General features: G+C 37.5%; 3 protein-coding genes across 3 annotated transcripts in view; 1 reads left to right on the top strand and 2 right to left on the bottom strand.

Annotated features, from left to right (window-relative positions):
- Positions 1–20,085, bottom strand: part of LOC121407182 (oxidative stress-induced growth inhibitor 1-like) — a 30,879-nt gene extending 10,794 nt beyond the window's left edge. The window contains exons 1-2 of the mRNA XM_041598136.1: positions 19,936–20,085; positions 2,468–3,296 (exon numbers count right to left, since the gene is read on the bottom strand). Of these exons, the coding sequence (XP_041454070.1) occupies positions 2,468–2,600 (133 nt within the window). The 5' untranslated portion in view covers positions 2,601–3,296; positions 19,936–20,085. The remainder of the gene's footprint in view (positions 1–2,467; positions 3,297–19,935) is intronic.
- On the top strand, positions 11,992–16,216 carry LOC121407180. Its single transcript, XM_041598135.1, has 2 exons — positions 11,992–12,338; positions 14,463–16,216. Exons 1-2 carry the CDS (start codon positions 12,155–12,157, stop codon positions 16,031–16,033), a joined length of 1,755 nt encoding a protein of 584 aa, XP_041454069.1. The 5' UTR covers positions 11,992–12,154; the 3' UTR covers positions 16,034–16,216.
- On the bottom strand, positions 16,595–19,674 carry LOC121407183. The gene is made up of 2 exons (XM_041598137.1): positions 19,213–19,674; positions 16,595–18,927 (listed from the first exon to the last, which is right to left on the bottom strand). Exons 1-2 carry the CDS (start codon positions 19,415–19,417, stop codon positions 17,588–17,590), a joined length of 1,545 nt encoding a protein of 514 aa, XP_041454071.1. The 5' UTR covers positions 19,418–19,674; the 3' UTR covers positions 16,595–17,587.
- Positions 20,086–21,404: the final 1,319 nt, after the last annotated feature.

The following is a 21,404-nucleotide window of genomic DNA, read 5'->3' as shown; positions in this document are numbered from 1 at the left end:
CCACTGTTCAAAGGCACCATAACCATTGTAGCACACAATGAAAGGATTTGAAGAAAAAAACGCTTGATCTCCCATACTTTGGTTTGAAAAAAGTAACGTTCTGGCCTAAAGAAGAAATATTCAAAGCTAAAAGAGCACATACTAAAAAGGAACAACAACAGAACTATTCAAGCAAATAAGTGGATTTGGAAATGAATTTTGACCGTATAATTCAAAAATTATGGCAAAGATAATGAAAAGGTTAAGAGGAAGTCTGCTGATTAGCAAGAAGTCCGACCGTCATACATGTATTGATCATTTTATGCCATTTGGGCGCAAGCCTCCTTTTTTACCCCAGACAAAAACATTCCATGTTCGCTCAAGCATGAACGAAACTAAATTATTTTAATGGCATTTGAAGGATAAGACTCCAGAGCACGTATTGACACCAAAATATAGAGATCATAATTTGAAACAAAAATTTTATAGACATTTCAAATCTGTCCCGTTTTTTTATACACTGTACGCACTGTAGAACTGAATAGTTCTTTGATATTCCTTGTCCTTGATTTTGATGAAATTTCAAGCATTTTTTAAACTGAATTTTCTTTATCAGCTCAAATCATACTATTTTCAGCCATGAGTACATACATGTACACTGTACAGTACTCATGTAGGTACCCCTTTAATAATATGTGTCAGAGTTTGTTGATTACAGACCATGGCCCATCCCCTCTGCAAGTCTGCATCAATCATACAAAGTAATACATACATTGTACATTGTACGAGGGCAGACAATAATACCTTGACTTTTTTAAACCTTGAAATTCTGTTATATGCACTTTATTGTATCCAAACAACCTGAACTGTACTACTTGTCAATTTATTTTTATAAATTCAAAATTAATTGAAAATGTGAATGTCATGCAAGTGATTCATACAGCAAAATAAATCATTTAATGTTTACTTTACTTTTTGATTGCATGCAACATTAAACTCGGGAATGTTGCTCTCATTGTTATCATAACCTGCTTTTTTTCCAAATCCAGGGACAAAAAAAACCATAGCACAGCTTCGGGGTCTGGAAAATGTTGCAATTCATGAATTTTATTTCATTGGCCAGGGCTTTCTTGATTTTCCTAGATTTTCTTTGGTTTCCTGCAGTATGTTTTGATTGTTTGCAGTTTCCAATTGTTCTTTTTTTTTAATAGGCCCCCTTTCATTTGACAGTATCGGAGATTCAGAGTATCAGAAGTAGTGGTAAAACACCAACTACTTTTACATATTTATTAAATGGATGTTATGAAGATATAGACTTTATCCAGACACTTTCAGCCCATTCCATGCTTGAAAAGGTGGTTTTATGAAAACAAGAAAAAATATGCAATTCTGATCGGGCATCCGATCGAATTAAAATCCGAGAGAAAATCTGGAAATTTGTCCAATAATACAGACTAATTAATAGAGTGTTATCCTTCACAGCAAAACCATTTTGGAACATATAATCTAGTAAAGAAATAGAATAGTGACATGCATGTTTTTAACAGATGATTAAAAAATCAGATTAACAGACTAATGAAAACTTCATTCTAATCGGACAAGGAATAACAAGTAAATGAAATGACCAGTGATTTTTACTCTATTCATTTTGATATTCAGCCCGGAGTATCCCTTTAGTTTAAAGGACAAATCCATCTGAACAAAAAGTTGATTTGAATAAAATGGAAAAAACGAGCATAATAACACTGCAAATCTCATCGAAATCGGATATAAAATGAGATAGTTATGACATTTTCATGTTTCACTTAATTTCACATGAAGTAATAGTTTAAATGCAAATCCTGGTCGGTATGCAAAATGAGGGAACTGATGACATCACCCACTCACTTTTTCTTTTGTATTCTTATTTACTCCTCATTGTCCTGTGAAATAGTTTATTTATCCCTGAACATTTGGAATTACCATTGTTAAATATCATGTGGTTCAGTCAAGTTTGTCCTTATTGTCAAATTTGTAAAAAATGAAATATTGTATAATTCAAACAATAAAAAACAAAAGAAATAGTGACTGTGGGACACCATCGATTCTGTCATTTGCATGTGACTTTTAATTGTGAATACAACTATTTTGTGAAAAATAAGCAAAAGTTTAAAATGTCATAACTTTCTTATTTTACATCCAAGTTTGATGAAATTCTAAGCATTATGCTTATTTGATTTTTCTCTGTTGATTCAAATCAACATTTTTCTGAGGTGGACCACATTTGTTTCTTTTCTTTCCTATAAAGTTTATAGGCCTATAAATCTACTACAAATACACTGTACATGAAGGCCTATACATATGAAAAATAAATAATTAACTAAAAGTACATTTTTATGAATTTACGAATTTTCTAATATGCACTAATTTCAAACTTTTTGTTTATTATTTTTTACTGAATAAATAATAATAATTTCACTTTATAAAAAGAATGAAACATGATATTTACCTATGACTAGCACAGGGGTGTAGTGTTCTTTGAGTGCATGATTATCAGCACTTGTCCTCTGATCTGGGCTGCTGCTGTACCTTGATGAAGCGTTACATTCACTGTTACAGGGGCAGTAGTCTTCTGAAGCCATTTAATACATCCACAAGAAAGGTACACTCCCAATGCCCGGTTTCACAAACCCAAGAGACCGGCAACTGTTTCAAACTGATACAAGTTGATTAAATCCTCGCAGTGAAGGTCTCTTCCGATTAAGTACCTGAATGTCACCTACATCCAGATACTCAAATCCTCATGTGGAACTACATAGTCTCTCTCAGGAAGCAGCTCGAGTGTGCTCGCGGTTATCACCACTGATGACCGACTATCATGATCTGAGGAGCTATTTCCCGTCCACACAGCGTTATTCACAATCTCCTTTCCTGATAGTGGCTACAAGAGGACTGTCAATCTCGGAGCTATAGATATGTCAATCTTTATTTACTTTGTTTCCTCGACAAAGTCCGTTCATATCCAAAAATAACGAATGCAAATATACTTGTACATGTATATCTGTCAAATACAAATGATAGATGAACTAATAGGTTGGTTGGACTAGGGGAAGTATTAATGATGGGATGCCTGGTTGTCTATCCTCTCCAGGACACATCTGTGTCATCTGATCATCAATGGCAAGATTTCGTCTACCACCAGATGCAGGATTCTCACTTTGGATGGATGAGACAGCTGCAGCAGAGTGAAACAGCAGACTGAACTCAAATGATCTTCTTTGCAATCACATACATGAACGACCTTCATGGTGCACCATGGACCCTGGAGATCATGGTGTCTGCAAACACAAGAGAAGGAAAGAGGGGGTGGGGTTAGCATCAAGGAATTTCTCCTTTGAAATCAGAAAGAATGAGTGAGCATTTCAGAACTTGCAAGATAAATTTGTTTTTAGTCTTGTCAACTATACGCTCATGGTGATCCAAGTGCACATGATTGCAGAATATGAATGCACATATATCAGAGCCACAGATGTACATTTGCTAAACTGTACAGTAATACCTTAAAATACAAAGTTAAGGTAAACCAACCACTCAAACAAAAGATTAACAACAACAAAATAGAATAAATTGAAAATATGCCTGTGCAGTTGAAGCTTTTATGCTGTAAGGGTCTAGAATCAAAGACTAGGAAAAATACACGTGCTCTCTCCGTGCAAGAATGAGTACACAGAGCGGAAAGAGCATTGATTACATCATGTTTATTCATGAAGTGGGTGTCTCTCACCTGAACCAATCAACCAATCAATGCTTGAATCATGCAATAGCTCACATGTAGCCATGAATTATTTATGAATTATAAGTGCTGACTCACGATCAATGTTTACTACTTAAATAATATTTATCCCACCCTCCCCCCCCCCATAATACACACTCAAACCTACATGCAGTACATTAGGCAAATGTACATGTAGATATAAATTCCATCAAATTTTGGGGTACATGTACATGTAAATTACATCTTTTCAGTGTGTTGAACTTGAGGGGCATTTGCTTCTATTCTAGAATTATGCAATGTACTTGTAAGCCTCAATACATATTGAGGGGGAATACAACTAAAATGGAAATACACTGTACATGTAGTTGTCTTATTTAGTTTAATATATTAAAAGGAAACATCAGACAAGGAAAAATCAGACAAGTAAAAAGATTAAATGTTGACTATTATCAGACAAACATTACAAAAGTTATGAATTTTCAAAACTTGTGAAAATTGGTAGTCACTACACCCATGGACACTTCCAAATGGCTGCATTGCTGATGATATGAAAAATGGGTAAATGTTTTCTTCTTCAAAAGTTTTACTTCAAAACTTCATTTTTTCTTTCATGAAGACATAAAAAAAATTCAAAATCGTGTGTAAGAAAAGAAAGTTATGACATTTTAAAATTTTGCTTAATTTAACAAAACAGTTACATGCACATCCTGGTCTGTACATGTATGCAAATGAGGGGACTGATGATGTCACCCACTCACTCTTTCTTTTGTACATTGTATTTTATTACATGAAATATTTTCTCCTCATTGTCACATGAAAAAAGTTTCAATTTTCAATTTTTCATGATTCAGTCAAGTTGGTCTATATTGTCAAATTGGTAAAAAAAAATATTGTGTAATTCATGCAATAAAAAACAAAAGAAATAGTGAGTGAGTGACATCATTGACTCTCTTGTTTGCATGTCACTGAGTTGTACATAATATTCATACATTTAACTGTTTTGTGAAAATAAGCGGAACTTCAAAATGTTATAACTTTCTTATTTTACATCCAATTTCGTTGAAATTTTCAGCGTTATGCTTGCTTGATTTTTATCTATTTATTAATATCAACATTTTTTCTGGGGTGGACTTGACCTTTAAAGATAAAAACCAGTTGTGGTAACGATTTCAAAATGGGTTCGGACAGAATCCAATAAAATTACCACCAAAGTGTTTGTACATGTAGGCCTAGTGGCCAACAGTATGTAAATAACAAAATATGTTGTATATCAATTATCATTTAAATAATTGTAAGACTTCAGTTTAATACAAATTTTTAGGGACAGGAAAAACATGTCAATTAGAGCCACTTACACGATGCATAGGGGTCAGAACTTTCAGTAGTTCAAAAATTATTTTTAGATGACTTCTTTCAAATAAACCAGGCCTGAATAAACCACCAATGTACAAACTTATTTTTAAGTGGATGATCAATGTATAATTTTGATCTTTGGAAAGATTTTCATATTTGGCACAACTGTGAATATTGCAGGAAAATATATATTCCTCAAATGAAGGGATGTCCAAAGGTAAACATGTACATGTACTAAATAAAGGTCATAGTTGGGTCCAAGAAGAGTGTTGAAAGAAGGAATTTGATGAGTTTCAGTTTCTCCATTGGTAGGGAAATTTAGTAAACCATTACAATTCAAGCATGATTAGACAAACATGGATGAATGGGGGTAGGTAAAGGAAAATGATGGTCACATGCATACAGTGTTGAAAAGACAGAGCAAGCACCATTGCTGTGCCTGCCCCACTGCCGCCTTTTGCTTGCCCACACTGCAACATACTTTTTCAAGCAAAGATTGGTATTTGGGCCATCTTCGAACCCAAGGAGTTTTTGAAGTTGTGGTCGTCTTCGCTAGCCATCATCATCAGACATAGATATGATACATTATTTGGTAATATTATAGGTATAAGGTATTCCCCCGAAATGTGGCTGGATATATATTCCAATTCATGAATGTGTTTGCCCCTTAACAGTATGATGTGGAGGATAATGAAATGAAAATGTTTCACAGGATAATTTTTGTGATTTTACATGAAAATAAATGATTGGATGTCAAATCAAAATAAAATATCTATGTGGTATATGCAATTTTATTTGATATAAAAATAATCATGAACTGTGCTTTTCAGGATATAGAGCTCTGTAAAATCTTTGTCTGAAGCTTCTTGACATCCAATCCCTGTAAGATATTGTAAGAATATGTTCTTAGAGCTCTTTTCATGTAAAAATATCACCAAGAGAGGGCACTAGATATATTTGAGTTGAATATTCATATTTTCACAGAGAATCAGTGGTTGGAAGAAGGTCAAACAACTACTACATTTTACAAGGTTTCAAGACTAGAATATTAGGCGATACTTGAGCAAAAGTCACAACCCTTCATCAAAGAACAGTTTGATATTTTCAAATAAAGTGTATGTACATAAAAAGTTGATCTTTAAAGATAATCAATTTGAATATAGACTAAGTTAAATCCAAACTAAATGTTTTGTGGTACATATAAGTCTCTGAAATATTACCTTGACTTGGGGTATAGTGGGATTCATTACCTAATTTAATACAGTTTCCTAATGAAATCTAATGAACAGACCAAAATACGATATCTACATGTACATACTCAATCAAGAAACATCTTGAAACAAAGTCTTGAGATCACAAACATCATAAAAATTCATACCACTGTGAAAAAATATGAGAAGTACTGTTTGACTGTAAGCATTACGGGTTTAATAAAGTCACATGCTACGCAGCGAGGTGAATCGTCTGCTGCAAAATAAACATGTATCTGTCAAGTGACAATTGAAAATCATGCTGATGCTCTAATACTGTAGCTAATGGAATAGTATGATTCAATGAATGGTTCATGTTTACATGTAGTTTATAATCATTAGGATTAAATTGATCCTGTAGTGGGGCCGGCCATTTATTGCCAAGATAAGTCTTAACGGCCCTGTTACATCGTTCCGTGCAAGCCTTGCGAGTGAGTTGCAACTCACCCGCATTAAAGTTTTGAGCATTTTCAAAACTTTTCTGCATGCAATTCAGACTTGCGTGCACTTCTGCGGGCAATTGCATGTGAGATGCGCGCAAGATATTGTCAATGACGGCAACCAGCAGGTAGCAATTATAGTTGTCCGCAAGTCATGCGCAAGGCTTGCACTGTACCATGTGACAGGGCCTACATGAGACTACTAGTATTTGCTTTAAGGCCTGGTCACACCGCCCGAGCGTTGTTGAAGCGGTCGTGGTCTCGTGGAGAGGAGAGAAAAAAATCATCACCGCTCGCTACCGTTCACCATTTACGATTTCGATTGTTTTTTGTTTTTTTTCCAATTTTTCCCCAATTTTGTGAGCGAAATTCGACCCTCTCTCCCTACCGCTCCACCACTGCTCCAACAACGCTCGGGCGGTGTGACCAGGCCTTTAGATACTGTAGTGCAAGGTACATAGGCTACTGTAGTACTGTACAAGGAAACCTTTACTCCTGTTAGTGTTACATTCATAGTAAGAGCTTCTTTGGCCAACTTATTCGCTCTAGTATCATTTCCCTTCTAAATGCCTTTACATGGTACATGTATCCAGGCAAATATTACATGCTTAATACCTAATGTACTTCGGAGTAAGAAATAATTATGAAAACAAAAGGAAAGGAAAAGTAAAACTTGCTCTGTGTAATATATGCAAATGATTATAATTCATGTTTATTATTAACATGTGTTTCCAATTTCGCAGATCTGACATTAATAAACGTCTTCAATGAACAACACGATTGATTGATTGATTTTATTCGTCAAGAATATCACAAGAGATTTCAATGAAATTGAAGAATACCTTTATAATTCCACAATTTCATGGATAAATCAAACCTCATTTCACATTGTACAAATGGCAAGTGAGTGGATGATGTCATCAGTTCCTCATTTAATTGCCTGCTTGGTGAAAATGAGTTGAACTTTTAAAAAAATCCACAACTGTTTTATTTTACATCGGAATTTGATGAAATCTTCATTAAAATTGAATGTTATGCATGCTTTATTCTAAGAATCTTGCTATAGGATTGGTCAGATGTCAATCACATGATAAAGGGTACATGCTGGGGGCCGTTTCATAAAGCTGTTCGTATGAAGTTAAGAGTGACTTTAAGAATGACTGGTGATCATTTCTTACGCGCTAAATAATCACCAATGAACATTTAATGGTGAATACCATTTACCAGTAGAAATGATCACCAGTCATTCTTGCAGTAGCTCTTAACGAACAGCTTTATGAAACACCTACCAGGTACATGTATCTGTACGTGTAGTTTCCCCATCAATCATCACTCCCAGTGATGAAAATTTTTTGTTTCGCTGATCATCTTTTCATCCCATACTTCAAGGTCATAGATCGCATTGAGTAAGCAAAAAATAAAGAGGTCATTGCTACTCATTTTTTTTCTCCATTATTCTCCATCACCTGCAGCACTTGACGATTGTGCAAGGTCTAGATGTGCGAACACAGTATACATACATACTAGCAGTAAAAATTTTCGCAAAATCCAAATTCCAACCGGAAGAAGAAAAAGAGTACAGAATAAGGTACAGGTTTTGGAGATAGACCAAGTATTTTTTTTAATTAGTTCACATTACGAGGGGACATAAGGAAGTTTTTCCCACCCTTTTCTCCATAAACGCTGTAAAGGCATCAGTGGAGCTCCACCACGACTCAAGCCCACAATGGCCTTCATTTGTCTAACTTAATTGACGGAGGGGATAGCGCGGAGCCGGAGCCAGATGAAGTCCCAGCGGCGTAGCATATTGCTGAAGGCCAGAGTCTAGTTGCAGCCTAGACGGCTGGCAGCCGTCTGTTTCGAGGACTTTTTAAACATTTTTAATTATTGTTTGTTTCTCCTCGTACACAGAAGGCTCGTGATTGTGTAGCCACCATTAGGGGGTCCAATTAACAATGAAAAATCCCCGACGGGGCTCATCAGTTTTTGTCTTTATTTCATAAAAATACATAAAAAGAAATGGACCAAAATAAAGATTACTATTCTGTTTTGGCCTGGCCTGAAATGCACCAAACAGGAAAAAGTAAACTTATAAGGACAAACACATTGATTTACTTCGGCTGTCATGCAACTTCCCTTCCTTGGTTTATCCAAACTTAAACATATGACCATTGAGTCCCTGTACCATGTGTACAGATCAAGTTAGAACTAGTTACGGTCTCTGTCTTTGCCTGGAGTGGAGACGTCTGGGGAGTAAAAGTCATCTACTCTACATAGGCTTACTCCCCACTGACGCCTGGGATCCCAAGCTATATTCACCCATGTATGGGTACAAAACCTGAAACTTTCGCCCCCAAGATTTCTACTTTCCCTCTAAAGATCTAGACCTAAAACATGTACATGGGATGGGTTTAAACTTCATTTCCAACTTTTGTGCGATACTGTCCTGTTTTCATTTTTTAAGAAGAATTCATTAAAAAAACAAAAAAAATGTTATGAAAAGATAGGAAGAGCTTACGGCCGTGTTTACGTCGCCATCTTGATTTCTTTGTCTTCCGCTTGGCGACAGCACGCAAACCGCATGATTTGCGTGCTGTCTTGACAAGAGACCCAAGCTTTTGTAGGTATGCATGAATACGGGGCATCGCGAGCGCTGGTTTTGGTTGCACAGTTTTCGCGCGGGTTTTGCTGCAAGTGGCATTGCCTCTGTCTGGGCGGCTCATCAAAGATGGGGTTTAATGCGCATGCGCACATAGTTGATGCAATCTTGTGCCTTTTTACAGACAGCTGAAGATGTGCTCTTTCTGTACATATACATGTAAGTTTCAATGTGGATACTCGCCTGTAAAGTGTGGATATCGGAGCTTAAAAGTTCATCAAATTTTTTGGATGCATAAATGATCGAAAATTTTTTATGGTAAGTAGAAGTAAGTTCCAATTATGTATATGAATTGTTTTAGAATATATTTATATTGCCAAAAAATGTAAAAATATAACATTTTATCAAGGAGCAGTCCAGATATAAGATGAGCCAGCTACCCTTGTCACAGCCAGTCTCTCGGCAGTCGAGCTGCCTGATGCGGTGGGCTCCCGTCGGTCTTTCGGCAGTCAAGCTACCGGTACCCGATGCAGAGGGCTTGGTGAGAGGAGCGGTCGTTAGTGAGTCGTTCATGCCGGATTGAACTGGATCTGTATTGTTTTTATTTGATAATAATGTGCCATACCACAGATTATTATGCTGATATTGATTTACATATTTGTCACAAAAACATTCTTTCCTCCCAAGGTTAAAGAGTTGAGATGTTTGATTGTTCAATCATGTTTCATCAATTGGAAACTGGATTTTTTTGGAAGTGGAATATTAATGTTGACTAATTAAATTAAAATGCAAAATCTATAGTGTTTCTTTTTTTTATTTTGTAGAAAAAAAAATATTTTGAAACTTTTTAATCGTGTTTCATTATTTTAAGACTGGATTTTCTTTTGAAAGGGGAATATCATAAATGTTGACTTTCTCATTATAATGCAAAAATTATGGTTTTTTTTAATATTTTTTTTTAGTTTCTTTCTTTATATATATATATTTTTTAGTTTTTTTAAGTTTTGTATTGTTTATTTTTTTCATTTTTTTCATGTTTCATTATTTGGAGACTGGATTTGCTTTTGAAAGGAGAATATCTTAAATGTTGATTTTTCTATTAAAATGCACAAACTATATGTTGTTTTTTGTACTTTTTTCACTCTTGTAAGAAAATACATGAAAACTCAGAGGAAATAATATTTCATTTCCAGATGGGTCTAATTCCTGTATTTGTTTTTTATCATTAATTTTACTATTTATTTTTTTTATTTACTTTCCTTTTTTTTTCATTAGGGGTGCACTTGGGGGGTTGTGTTTTGAATTGGAAAATGGGGATGGGACTGGTACAAGTTTTGTGTCACTTTTGTTTATTGTTTTTAGAGTTTGTTTGGAGCTTTGATGTCTGTGTTGTTGTTGTTTAGAGCTTTGTTATATTTTTTTCCTGGTTGTTTTTTGTTTCGTTTTGAAAAAAAAATAGACCACTCTTTTCCTTTTTTTTTGGCTTCAACTAATAATTTGATTTTTTTTTATAAAAAGAGAGCTCAAACAGGGCCTTTGTAATACAATGTATGTATACAAATCTAAGAAATACATTGAGAACTGATAGAATATGTTAAAACTTAATTTCTATCCTTCTTGATACTTGAAATAAATTGCATACAATTCTACATACATATTTTACACTCAGCTACTCATTCCTCCTAAAAAATGTAATCACATGTCCATTGTCTCTAAAATCAAAAGCTACATATTATACATGTATAACAAATTGTTAAAACAATAGAACACATAAGGAATTGGTGAAACAATCAAATACATCAGAAAAAAGCACACATATGTTTATTTGGTCAGACAAAGTACAAAAGAAATTTTTTAATACGTCAAAAAGTACCCCCGTACATACACGCATACAAAATTACAATACTAAATTGAAAAAGAGCTCGTAATTTATATCAGAAAAACAAAGAAATACATAAGAAATTACAAAAACAATACTTTAGAAAAGTTCATTTAGGAAATTATCTACATGATGCTGTTTTGATGCCAACTAAAATATAAATTATCTATCATGAGCACCCTCATTTGGCAAAAAAGAGGCGAGTAATTGTGATTTTGTGTTATTTGCATAATTAAAATTATTAGAAGAAATTATTTTACACATAATAAGAAAAATTACAAGATGAATTGATACACATCAATTGAACCTTCTCTCACCTTTCCATTGATACCTAAATTACTTCATAGGGCTCAAAAACAAAGAAGTTAGAGCCTGTTGAAGACTTGTTGGCTTCAAAATGGTCACAAAAATTGGTTCTGTACTCCATTGACTTTACATTAAGACAAAGACCACAAATTTGGATGAATATGCGCGACTTAAACTGGAATAACCTTATAATTTCTTGATGAAAATTAAAGTTCTTGGACTTGGTATCATTTGAAAGGTCTTTTTATTAAAATTTAGAGCTTTAAGCCTTGGCTTTATTTCATTCAAGTGATACCAAATTTATTCATATTTGATGATTTCCTTTTTTGTCACATACCGGTACCTAGCTTTTGGTCTAGTTGCAACCAGGCTTGCATAACTATTAAAAAGTTAGTTCTAGATGGCAATGCATTCTGTATTAATAACATAGGGGGACGCAACTTTTCGTCACTTCCGGTTTCCCACGGTCGCAGCCATTTTAGCGCGGTGAAAACATTCGCTAGGTGAACGCCGTAGAATACAGACACACGTTGAGAATCGCTTTTATACTACTACTATTATCTCGTCAGTTTTGCTGAGTTTTTGTAGCCTAAAATGTCATTTGACTACATGGAAAAGCTGTGTAACGATGCAATGCATCGTTATAAAGTGAAATTAGACTCTGTTGGGCTGGAAAAGTGCCCTTATAAGCATCCAGCTGATTTTTGGACAGACGATCCAAAGGCTTGGCCACGCATTGAATATGCCGATGTCTACTGTTACTTAGTTGAAAGCCACGGTAAGTTCAAGTTGCATATTGTTATAGCGGGATGGAAAATAGAGATTTGTTTGTTTGGGTAAAGAAGTTCGTTCGCCTTCTTCCATTGTTTACATTCCTTAAAGGTGTTGATTTCGTTTGCTAGTTTTTCTGGGCCAGGCTAGCGATTGGAATGTGGAAGTGAAAGAGGGCAAACTGACTGGGTTGCTAGGCGTTCAGGACTAATAGAAGTCCATTGGAACTTCACTTCAGTTATTTACTACTTTGCTTCTTATTCATGTCCTTCGGCTCGCTTGCATTCTTCAGTGATTAGAGAGAGAGAGAGAATGTGAACAGGTGTGGAAGCAAGGAGTGCTGGTAATTCCTTGGTGGAAGTGAGCTGTGAGTGGGAGTGGCTGAAGTGAGAAGAGTCGCAAAAGAGGATTAATTGACTGAGAGAGCAGTTGGGGGAGTGGTCAAGAGAGTTACGTAAGTTGGAAGAATAATGCCATGGAAAGCCGAAGAACTTGAATTTGGAATCGGAGTACACGATAATTAAGTTCCGTTTTATAGACTTACATTATAGGCGGATCGATTAATTTCGCACATTACACCAAAGGTGATAGGGTCGACTTGGAAAGGCTTTTTTCGCCACGCGGTGTTTGACCAAAAAGGGGATAAAAAGGGAGTGATTAGTTGCCAAGGGGCAGTTTTTCGTTCCCGATTTGTTTTGCCGCCGTAGGCCATGTCGGTTTAATTTTTGTCTGTCGTCGGTCGTCCAGCCCAGAGATGCGACATTTATTATTATCCAGCATGTAATTTGACTTTGATTTAGAATAAAACCTGATACACAACTTAACTTCATCGAACTTGTCATTCTTTGACTCCCGTCTTTTTTTTGTACGTGGGCAGCGCAAGACGGTGGGCGGCCACCGGCCGTCTTGCAAAGCTGTGCCGCTAACACAGTAAACGTATTGAATGGATTTAATAATGCAAATAATCTCAAACCACTAAATCCATGATTTAAATCAAGAAAAATACTCACCGACATCATGTCTGCATGTAGTACTGTAGGAGCTGTTATTTTCGCGGGGGTTATATTTTCGCGGATTCCGCGAATTGCCGATCGGCCGCGAATTGCCGATCGGCCGCGAATTTAACAACACGCGAAAATATTGACACATTTCTTAGACAGTGCCAATGCCCCCAACAGCAAAGCTTTGCTATTGAAAACATCCTGCATATTGAAAAATTGAGATATGCACCTCTATATGTACAAAAAATAGGCTTAGAAAGTACAGTTAGTGATTCAAAAAGTTAGCTAGAATTTCACTTTTTTAAATTTCTCAAACAAAATCAGGGCCTAAACTATTTTCTAACATTATTTTATCAATATTTATACACTCAATGTAATATTAAAATGTATTTTCCATGAAACAATTTGATTTTACTGTCATCTGATTGACTCTATACACACGTATTGGTAGCTATTTGCATACTCATTAATATTTATAAGTCACGTGACCAGAATTTTGAAGGTGAACATTCTGTTCACAAAATTCCACAATTTTGCACTTTTTACCAACTTTTTGAAAAATGAATCGAACCAAACACAAATTCCAAAGATTGCTTAACCCTATAGATCCTGTGGCATGATGAATTTTTAGATCTAAAGGTTAAAAAAGTGAAATTTAAGCCACTTTTTCCACAATTTGTAACTGTTTTTACAGGGACATATTTATGTACAAAACACATATCATGGATTGGAACATGAACTGCACTAGTTTTGCTTCTTTGAAATGCTGTGGAAATGTATCGTACATCTTCCGATCGCGAATTTAACAACCCGCGAAAATGTCGGGACCCCCGCGATTCGCGAAAAATTCTGTACGCGAAAATAACAGCTTTTACAGTATGCACTAATCAATGTCTGGCAGCTGCCATGCCTACATGTAGCTTATTTGCCTAGTGACAGTCTTCTAATTTAAGTTAACTATTAAGTTCTATGTTCTAGAAAAATATTTAAGTAAAATCATTTTTACACAAACTCATTCTGGTATAATTTTGTTGCCAAGCTTGCACATGCTACTAAATTTGACTTTATTTTACAAGCCCTCATATGCAGTATGCTTACTTCTCTTTTTGTATTTTTTCTCTCTTCTGCAGGGCCATTCTCGCATGCCACGATGAAAAACTACCGCAGCTTGGAGGCGCACCAACAATTTCGATCAGGCTGGGTGCAGACTGTTTATCATCAGGTCACATCCAAGGGATTTTTCATCTTCAGCGCAGCTGTCAAACCATCTCAGCGCTTGAACGACGCTGCTCATAGTCCCTGGGTGGCAACTGATGACGCTGGACGAGTTGTGGCAGCTCACTGTACATGTATGGCGGGACTAGGGGAGTCATGTAGTCATGTTGCCGCAGTACTCTTCAAAGTTGAGGCAGCAGTACGTCTGGGATATACGACACAAGCCTGTACTGATGTTGCTTGCCAGTGGAACAATAGATTTGTCTCAAATGTGGAGCCAGCGCAGATTAGGGACATTAAGTTTTACAAGGAGGAGGCAAAGGACAGCATCAAAAAGAACAGTGGAAAGAAAAGGAAGTGGTCTCACTGCAGCAAGGATGAGGAAGATGCTTTCATTTCTTCCCTCATGGAAACTGACAACAAACCAGTGGGACTTAGTTTGTTTGAGGGACCTCCTTGTCGCCTATTCCAAAGGAAACCAGCCACGACACCGCACCGCGCACTACAAACTCCACTCCCAGCTCCACTCCGCTCCTACTTCACAGAAAGCACAGAACTCCAGACACAGAAATCTGCAGACCTTAAAGAGATGACTGTAACGAAGGAGGAGATAGATAAGGTCGAGAAAGCAACTGAAGAACAAGCGGACAGTGTGGTCTGGCATGACCAGAGAGCTGGTCGAATAACTGCATCGCGAGTGTATGATGTTCTCCACACTAATCAGGAAAAGCCAGCGAAGTCAGTCCTCCTCAACATAACCAACCCCAACATGACACCCATCAAGACAGCTTCTCTCAAGTATGGCAGAGAGAATGAATCTAAGGTTCTGGAGGAGTACGCACGGACATCTAGGCATGATGACTTGAAAATCGCACACAGCGGGCTTCGCCTGGATGCTGAGCGTCACTGGCTAGGGGCAAGCGCTGATGGCCTTGTAGAGTGCAGCTGCCATGGGAAAGGTGTCATAGAGATCAAATGCCCGTACTCCGCAAGAAACATGTCAACGGATGAATACCTCAAGAGCAAGTACTGCTGCTTGGATGAAAACTCACACCTGAAGTATGGCCATTGTTACTATGACCAAGTTCAGACCCAGATGCATGTTTATAATGTCCAGTACTGCACATTCATTGTCAAAGCAGGGAACAAACTCATAGTCGACCATGTACAACGGGATGATTCATATCTACATGCTGCTGTCTCAAAGCTCGAGAAGTTTTGGAGAACGAATGTTGTGCCTGAGCTTGTAACGCGGAAAATTGAGCTAAGAAAGAGCGAGGAGGACGCAAAGAAGATCGATGGAGAATCACTGTTCTGCTACTGCCAGGAGCCGTATGATCAAAATGATGATAGTCCTGACAATGTAATGGTTGGCTGTGATGGAGCAAAGTGCAAGTATGAGTGGATTCATCTACGATGTATTGTGCCGAAACGAAAGACAGTACCCAAAGGGAAATGGTACTGTAAGGACTGTAAGAACACTTAGAAGTTTCCCTGATGTTCTCATTTTGTGGCATGCGTACTGAATTGCTTTCCAATTTTCTATAAAAAAAAATTTGCAAAATGTTCTTCTCTTTTCAAGAATGATATTTGAACACTTTATTTGAATATGTTGGAGCATGTACTAACACGTGTACATGGTATAATAATAAAAGATACTGGAGAGACATGGAAACTGTACTGTATTTGATGTTTTTAATTTACATCAAAGGGTGGTTTTGTGAGAAGGAAAGAGAATGAGATGAGAAGATGTGAAAGAAGTGTCCCAGAAGAATTATTTGAAGTGAGTGAGAAGGTGGAAGTATTAAAGTTAATTCCATGTGTGAGTGTTGATAGGAGAGGTGATTGAAAGGATTAAGAATAGGTAATTGTGAGTAGGCAGAGGAGGTAATGAGAGATTGATAAAAATAGAGATTAGATTTTCCTTTCTTTTTCCTTTCCACCACTTCTTTTTCTTTTAAAAAATTCTTGAATCTCCTGTCACTTATTCTTTTCCTTATTTTCTCCAATCTATATTGTGAATTGAGAAAAGGACAAGAGCATTGATTGATAGGTTATGAAATACCGAGTAAAAAAATGGATAAGAACCATAATGGACGCATGAGATTGTGACATTGGTGGGGGGGGGGGAGATGATGGCAGGTGCCCCAAGTAAATTTTTTTTTCCCTTTACAATTCCCATCCCTTTATCTTGCATTCTTTTCTTAAGGGAGTATCATACTAAGAGGTGAATGCAGAATCAGTGAATATGTTCAAATTGCCTTTGCAGAAAAATAAGTTAAGAGACAAATGTTTCCTCATGTTAAGATTTTTTTTTTTTTTTTTTTACAAAACCAAATATTTGCTACGTTCACCGCTCAGTGTGATACCACCTCAAAGGTTTCTTCCTTATCCTCATTTGTAAATTCCTAATCACCCACTCACTTGTTCTTCACTTCTTCATAACCAACTAGATTCTTATCTTCTCTTATTCTTCATCCCTATTCTCTCCCTTATTCAACTATCAAGCAAAAAAAAAATGTTTGTTTCTAGCTTCATATTTTTTTCAGAAAATTTTCCTTCCAAAAATTCTCTCTTGCTTCCTTTCTCTCTTTCAAGATTATTTCAAATTTAATGTTGCATTTGCTTCTTCATATCCAACCCTCAAGTGCAACGTTATTCAACTCTCTAAAAAACCTTTCTCGCCACTTTTACTTTGCATTCTTTCCCACACAATCACATCACAAAATAGAAAAAAAAAACAATACACAAAATAGAACTATGTGTACCTAAATTTAATTACACATATTTAAACAGATGTTCAGAACTGATTCAAAATCATTCATCAAATCAAATGCAATACAGCATCACCAAGATGTCCCATGCATTTAGTTTTCTTAAGCATATGACATCATGGGGTTGCCACCATACTACAGTATGATCCATAAATTTTCCATCTATTTCAACTATATTATGCAATCAATTATTCAGATATATATGCACATTGTACAATAGTCTCTTCATGCTTCCAGCTTCCAGCAGTGTTCACCAAAACAGTAACTCAATCCTTGATCACAATGCTCCCACCGAGATTGACCAAAATGCCGCACACCTGGAGCAGTCTATCTATGCTGGATAAGTCGTCGTCATCTGCCTCACCTTTCCGTGACTTCACCATGGAAACTGGAAGAGTGTTCTGAAGAATTGTGTAGCGATTCTTGATAAGTCCGATGACACGCTCGACATGAATTCGAATCGATGACATTCCTCGCGACTTCTCCACATCCCATGCTGACAATTGACTCTTTCCCCTGGTAAATGCTGGAGTAATAAGCTCTGCTGAGCAAACCGTAGCAAAGTCATCATGAAGAAGGAATCCTCGATCGGCTAGGATTTGATCACCAGGTTCATGGAGATGAGGGTCAATGAATCCACTCCGTCTCACGAGTTCTACATCTGATACACGCCCGCCCCATGCTGGAGAAAGGTAACAAACAGCTCCAAGAGGAGTGCATGCAATGAATACCTTCACAGTTGTATGTTTCTTGTAATTGGAGTACACTTGAGCTCTAGCATGAAGGTTTTTTGGTTGTTCCATGAAAATCTCAAAGCAGTCAACGATACAGGTGAGACGGGGAAACTTCACCTTGAAAGCTGATGGGAGAGTAGCTACTACTGATTCACGTGAAGGCCACCTTAGCATGAAGTCCAGCTTGTAGAAGATCATGTCAATCCAAAGCCAGAAGTACCCCCTGATTGTTGACTCTGCCACTCCGGTCTGGTAAGCGAGGAATTCAAAAGACAAGTCTAGTCGCAGGCGGACTAGGGTGAAAAAGAACTGGTCTTCATATGACAGTGAATCTTTGGTTGTAGCATGGGGAACAAACTTTTTTAAGTGTTCAAATGTCTTTACGTAGACAGACAGCGGCAGGCCAGTGAAGAAACGGCACTTCTTATCATCCCCCTGAACTATCTTGGACGACAAACAATGTCCCTCAAGCTGCTCTTTCAGGTTATCTGATTCTTCTTGATATTTTTGACAATCTTCCTGTAGTTTACTGCATTTCTCGCGACATTTGTTTCGTTCCTGCTTGACAGCTAGCAACTCTTCCTCAAGTTTTTGGATTTTAAGCTTGTAAGATTCTTCTGTAGACATGCTGTTTTGTTGACATGCCCCGTCTGTCTGTTCGGCTTCGGGAGGTTGCATGACTTCATCTTCAAGTGGCGCTGGATCTGGTTCTTCGTCAACATCTTGAGGATGCGAGAATGGCAGACGCTTGCTGAGTTTCTCTTTCCGTTGAAAGCGCTTCAAGTTTTTTAGTCCCTTTGTTGTGCTATTTGGTTTGTGTGGGAAGATGGAGGGGATGTAGTCGGGATGATTCTGCTGCAAAACTGGGGCACCTGAGCACAAAAAGAAGAGAGGGAGAGGGGAACACAGATTAGCTAACACTTCATACTGATAACAACATTAAGTTAACTAAGAACTAGAAGAGGTAACTGACATTCAAACAAAATCATCAATGAATCATTAACTTAGTCTTAGGCATGTTAGGCTTTTCTTTTAACATTATTTCTGCTAAACCTAGCAGAAATATCAATATTTGTATATAAAAAAAAATCCACATGAGGAACTTTTTAAGCCTGCAAATAAAAACGCTATTAGAAAACAATTTTCAGCTTTCTTACCAGTTACAAAGTGTTTGCTGCACAGTACAGCATGTTTGCCAGGGCTCCAACGACCACCCGTTTTGGTCAGTTTCTGCACAGCATTTAACCATTTATCACGTCTTTCTGGAGACTTCTTTCGAGAAGGAAACTTGTAGAATGACAATTTTTCTCCCCTTTTGAAGTTGTGATTTGTGCAATATACAGCTTCACAGCTTTTAGGCATGATCAGTTAATTTGAAGAACTCAAACTCGGGAGCAATGCAGAGGCGACGATATCTGTCAGAGTGATAGCGTGAGAAGTACTACATACAGCGCTAGCGCTGCCGGCTGCCATGCCCGAGCGTCCCCGTACAATAGCCTTTATTTCGCGCACAATGCGTATCGAGGTGAGGCTCCCATTCCAAGGGGCTGCTTTGTTTTCACCTCGCTGTGACCCGAGGTCACGAAAGTACCCGGATGTACCGGAAAGTTGCGTCCCACTATTAGATAGCTAACCAGCGATCAAGCGATGTGCAATTCAAATACCACATACACAGTATCACAATTCACGGAAACGTGATATAGTCAACGCGACATGCGTGAAAATGGAATCGCACGCGTCGGGAATTGATTCGTCTGAGGCTGAGCCGTCATATCGAATTCGTCAGACGTCAGTGTCCCGGTGAAGTCTGAGCCTGGCCCGATATGCCTTTTAAAGAAAGGTCGGTAATGGTCCAAGTTTTAAAAGTATTCAATACTCACCTCAGGCTTCGGTAATGAAATAGGATACAATAGCTGAATAACTAATGAATGAACACACACGCATTCCAGTCTCAACTCTCAACAGGGAACAATTTACACGGAGTCCCACATACGACACGCCATGTTGGAAAAAGCACGGTTTTGCGTTTGCATTGGATTGCGTAACGTCCTCGATAGCTGATTGCACAATTTCCATTTACGGTCGTCCGGACGTCCAGCATCGACAAACTTTCGACCAATCAGATCAGATGCAAGCGATTTTAATGACTTTTGTTGTTGTTTCACGTGATTGAGGTAAAATTGATCACATGGGAAACAGAGATAACAACGTTTCTCGCGATTCGTGGGCTCTGATTATTTTCCCGAAAAATTAGTTCAGACCCGGTTCAGACAATAAATCCCGGGGGGGGGGGCACTTCCATTCTTGCGCGACCATGGGGTCTCGAAAAGCACCCTAAACACGTATTTTCCATATACTGAAAATGCACCCTTTAACAAGTATTGGCGTGTAAAACTCTACCCTTAACAAGTATTGGAAACAAAACGATATACTCTTAATTGGCAAATATTCCCTGAAATGAACCCCTAAACATATACCAAGGGGCGGATCCAGCTCCCGCAAATTGGGGGGGGGAACTTTTTCACCCATATTTTCCTGATCGGGCACTCAAAGTTGATTTGTTTGTTTCTTTGAACGGGTGTTGTCCCAGTGGCGTAATGAGCCAAACATTTTGAGGGGGCTCAATACGGCGTATCGCGTAAAAATTAATAACAAGTTGCGAGCGAGCAAAAAAATTTCGACATTTTTATTAATCACTGGCGCAAATCCGTGTTGATGGATGGGGGGGGGTGACTGAAATATTTTGGCTTTTTTGCAATCATGTTATGCAAGGAATTGTCATTGATATGTCCACAGTGGCGTGACCGTGGGTCGATCACGGCATATTGGGGGCACCAGCAAAATTTTTTAAATCACTGTTCGCGCGCTCAGTTGCCAGTTATACTGACCTAATGGAGACATTTTAAGGACAATGTCATTAAACGGATATGTATCTCACTGATCAAATAATGCGAGCGCAAAGCGCGAGCTGAAATCTTTTTATATTCACAACTAAAAAGGGACATTATAATCAAATTTGTGTAATCATGATGGGTACCTGTCTCGCTAAACAATGCGAGCGCGAAGTGCGAGCTGAAATTTTTGTATATTTTGACCCCAAACAGCGAGATTTTAAGGAATATATTTTAGGAATCCATAAGAGTATGCATTTCTTACCATAAGCATCTAATGCGAGTTCCAAGCGCTTGCTGATTTTATTAGAATTACATCTGAACACATGAAACATTTTTGTAGTCATTGCAATCATGATTATCATACGCATCTCACTAATCAAATATTGCGAGCGCGAACCGCGAGCTGAAAATTTAGATAATTCAGACCTGAAGTGGGGCATTCTATTAAAGGTTTC

Source organism: Lytechinus variegatus, chromosome 2 (assembly GCF_018143015.1).
Source record: "Lytechinus variegatus isolate NC3 chromosome 2, Lvar_3.0, whole genome shotgun sequence".
Classification (NCBI taxonomy): domain Eukaryota; kingdom Metazoa; phylum Echinodermata; class Echinoidea; order Temnopleuroida; family Toxopneustidae; genus Lytechinus; species Lytechinus variegatus.
This window is presented reverse-complemented; position numbering and strand designations above follow the sequence as displayed.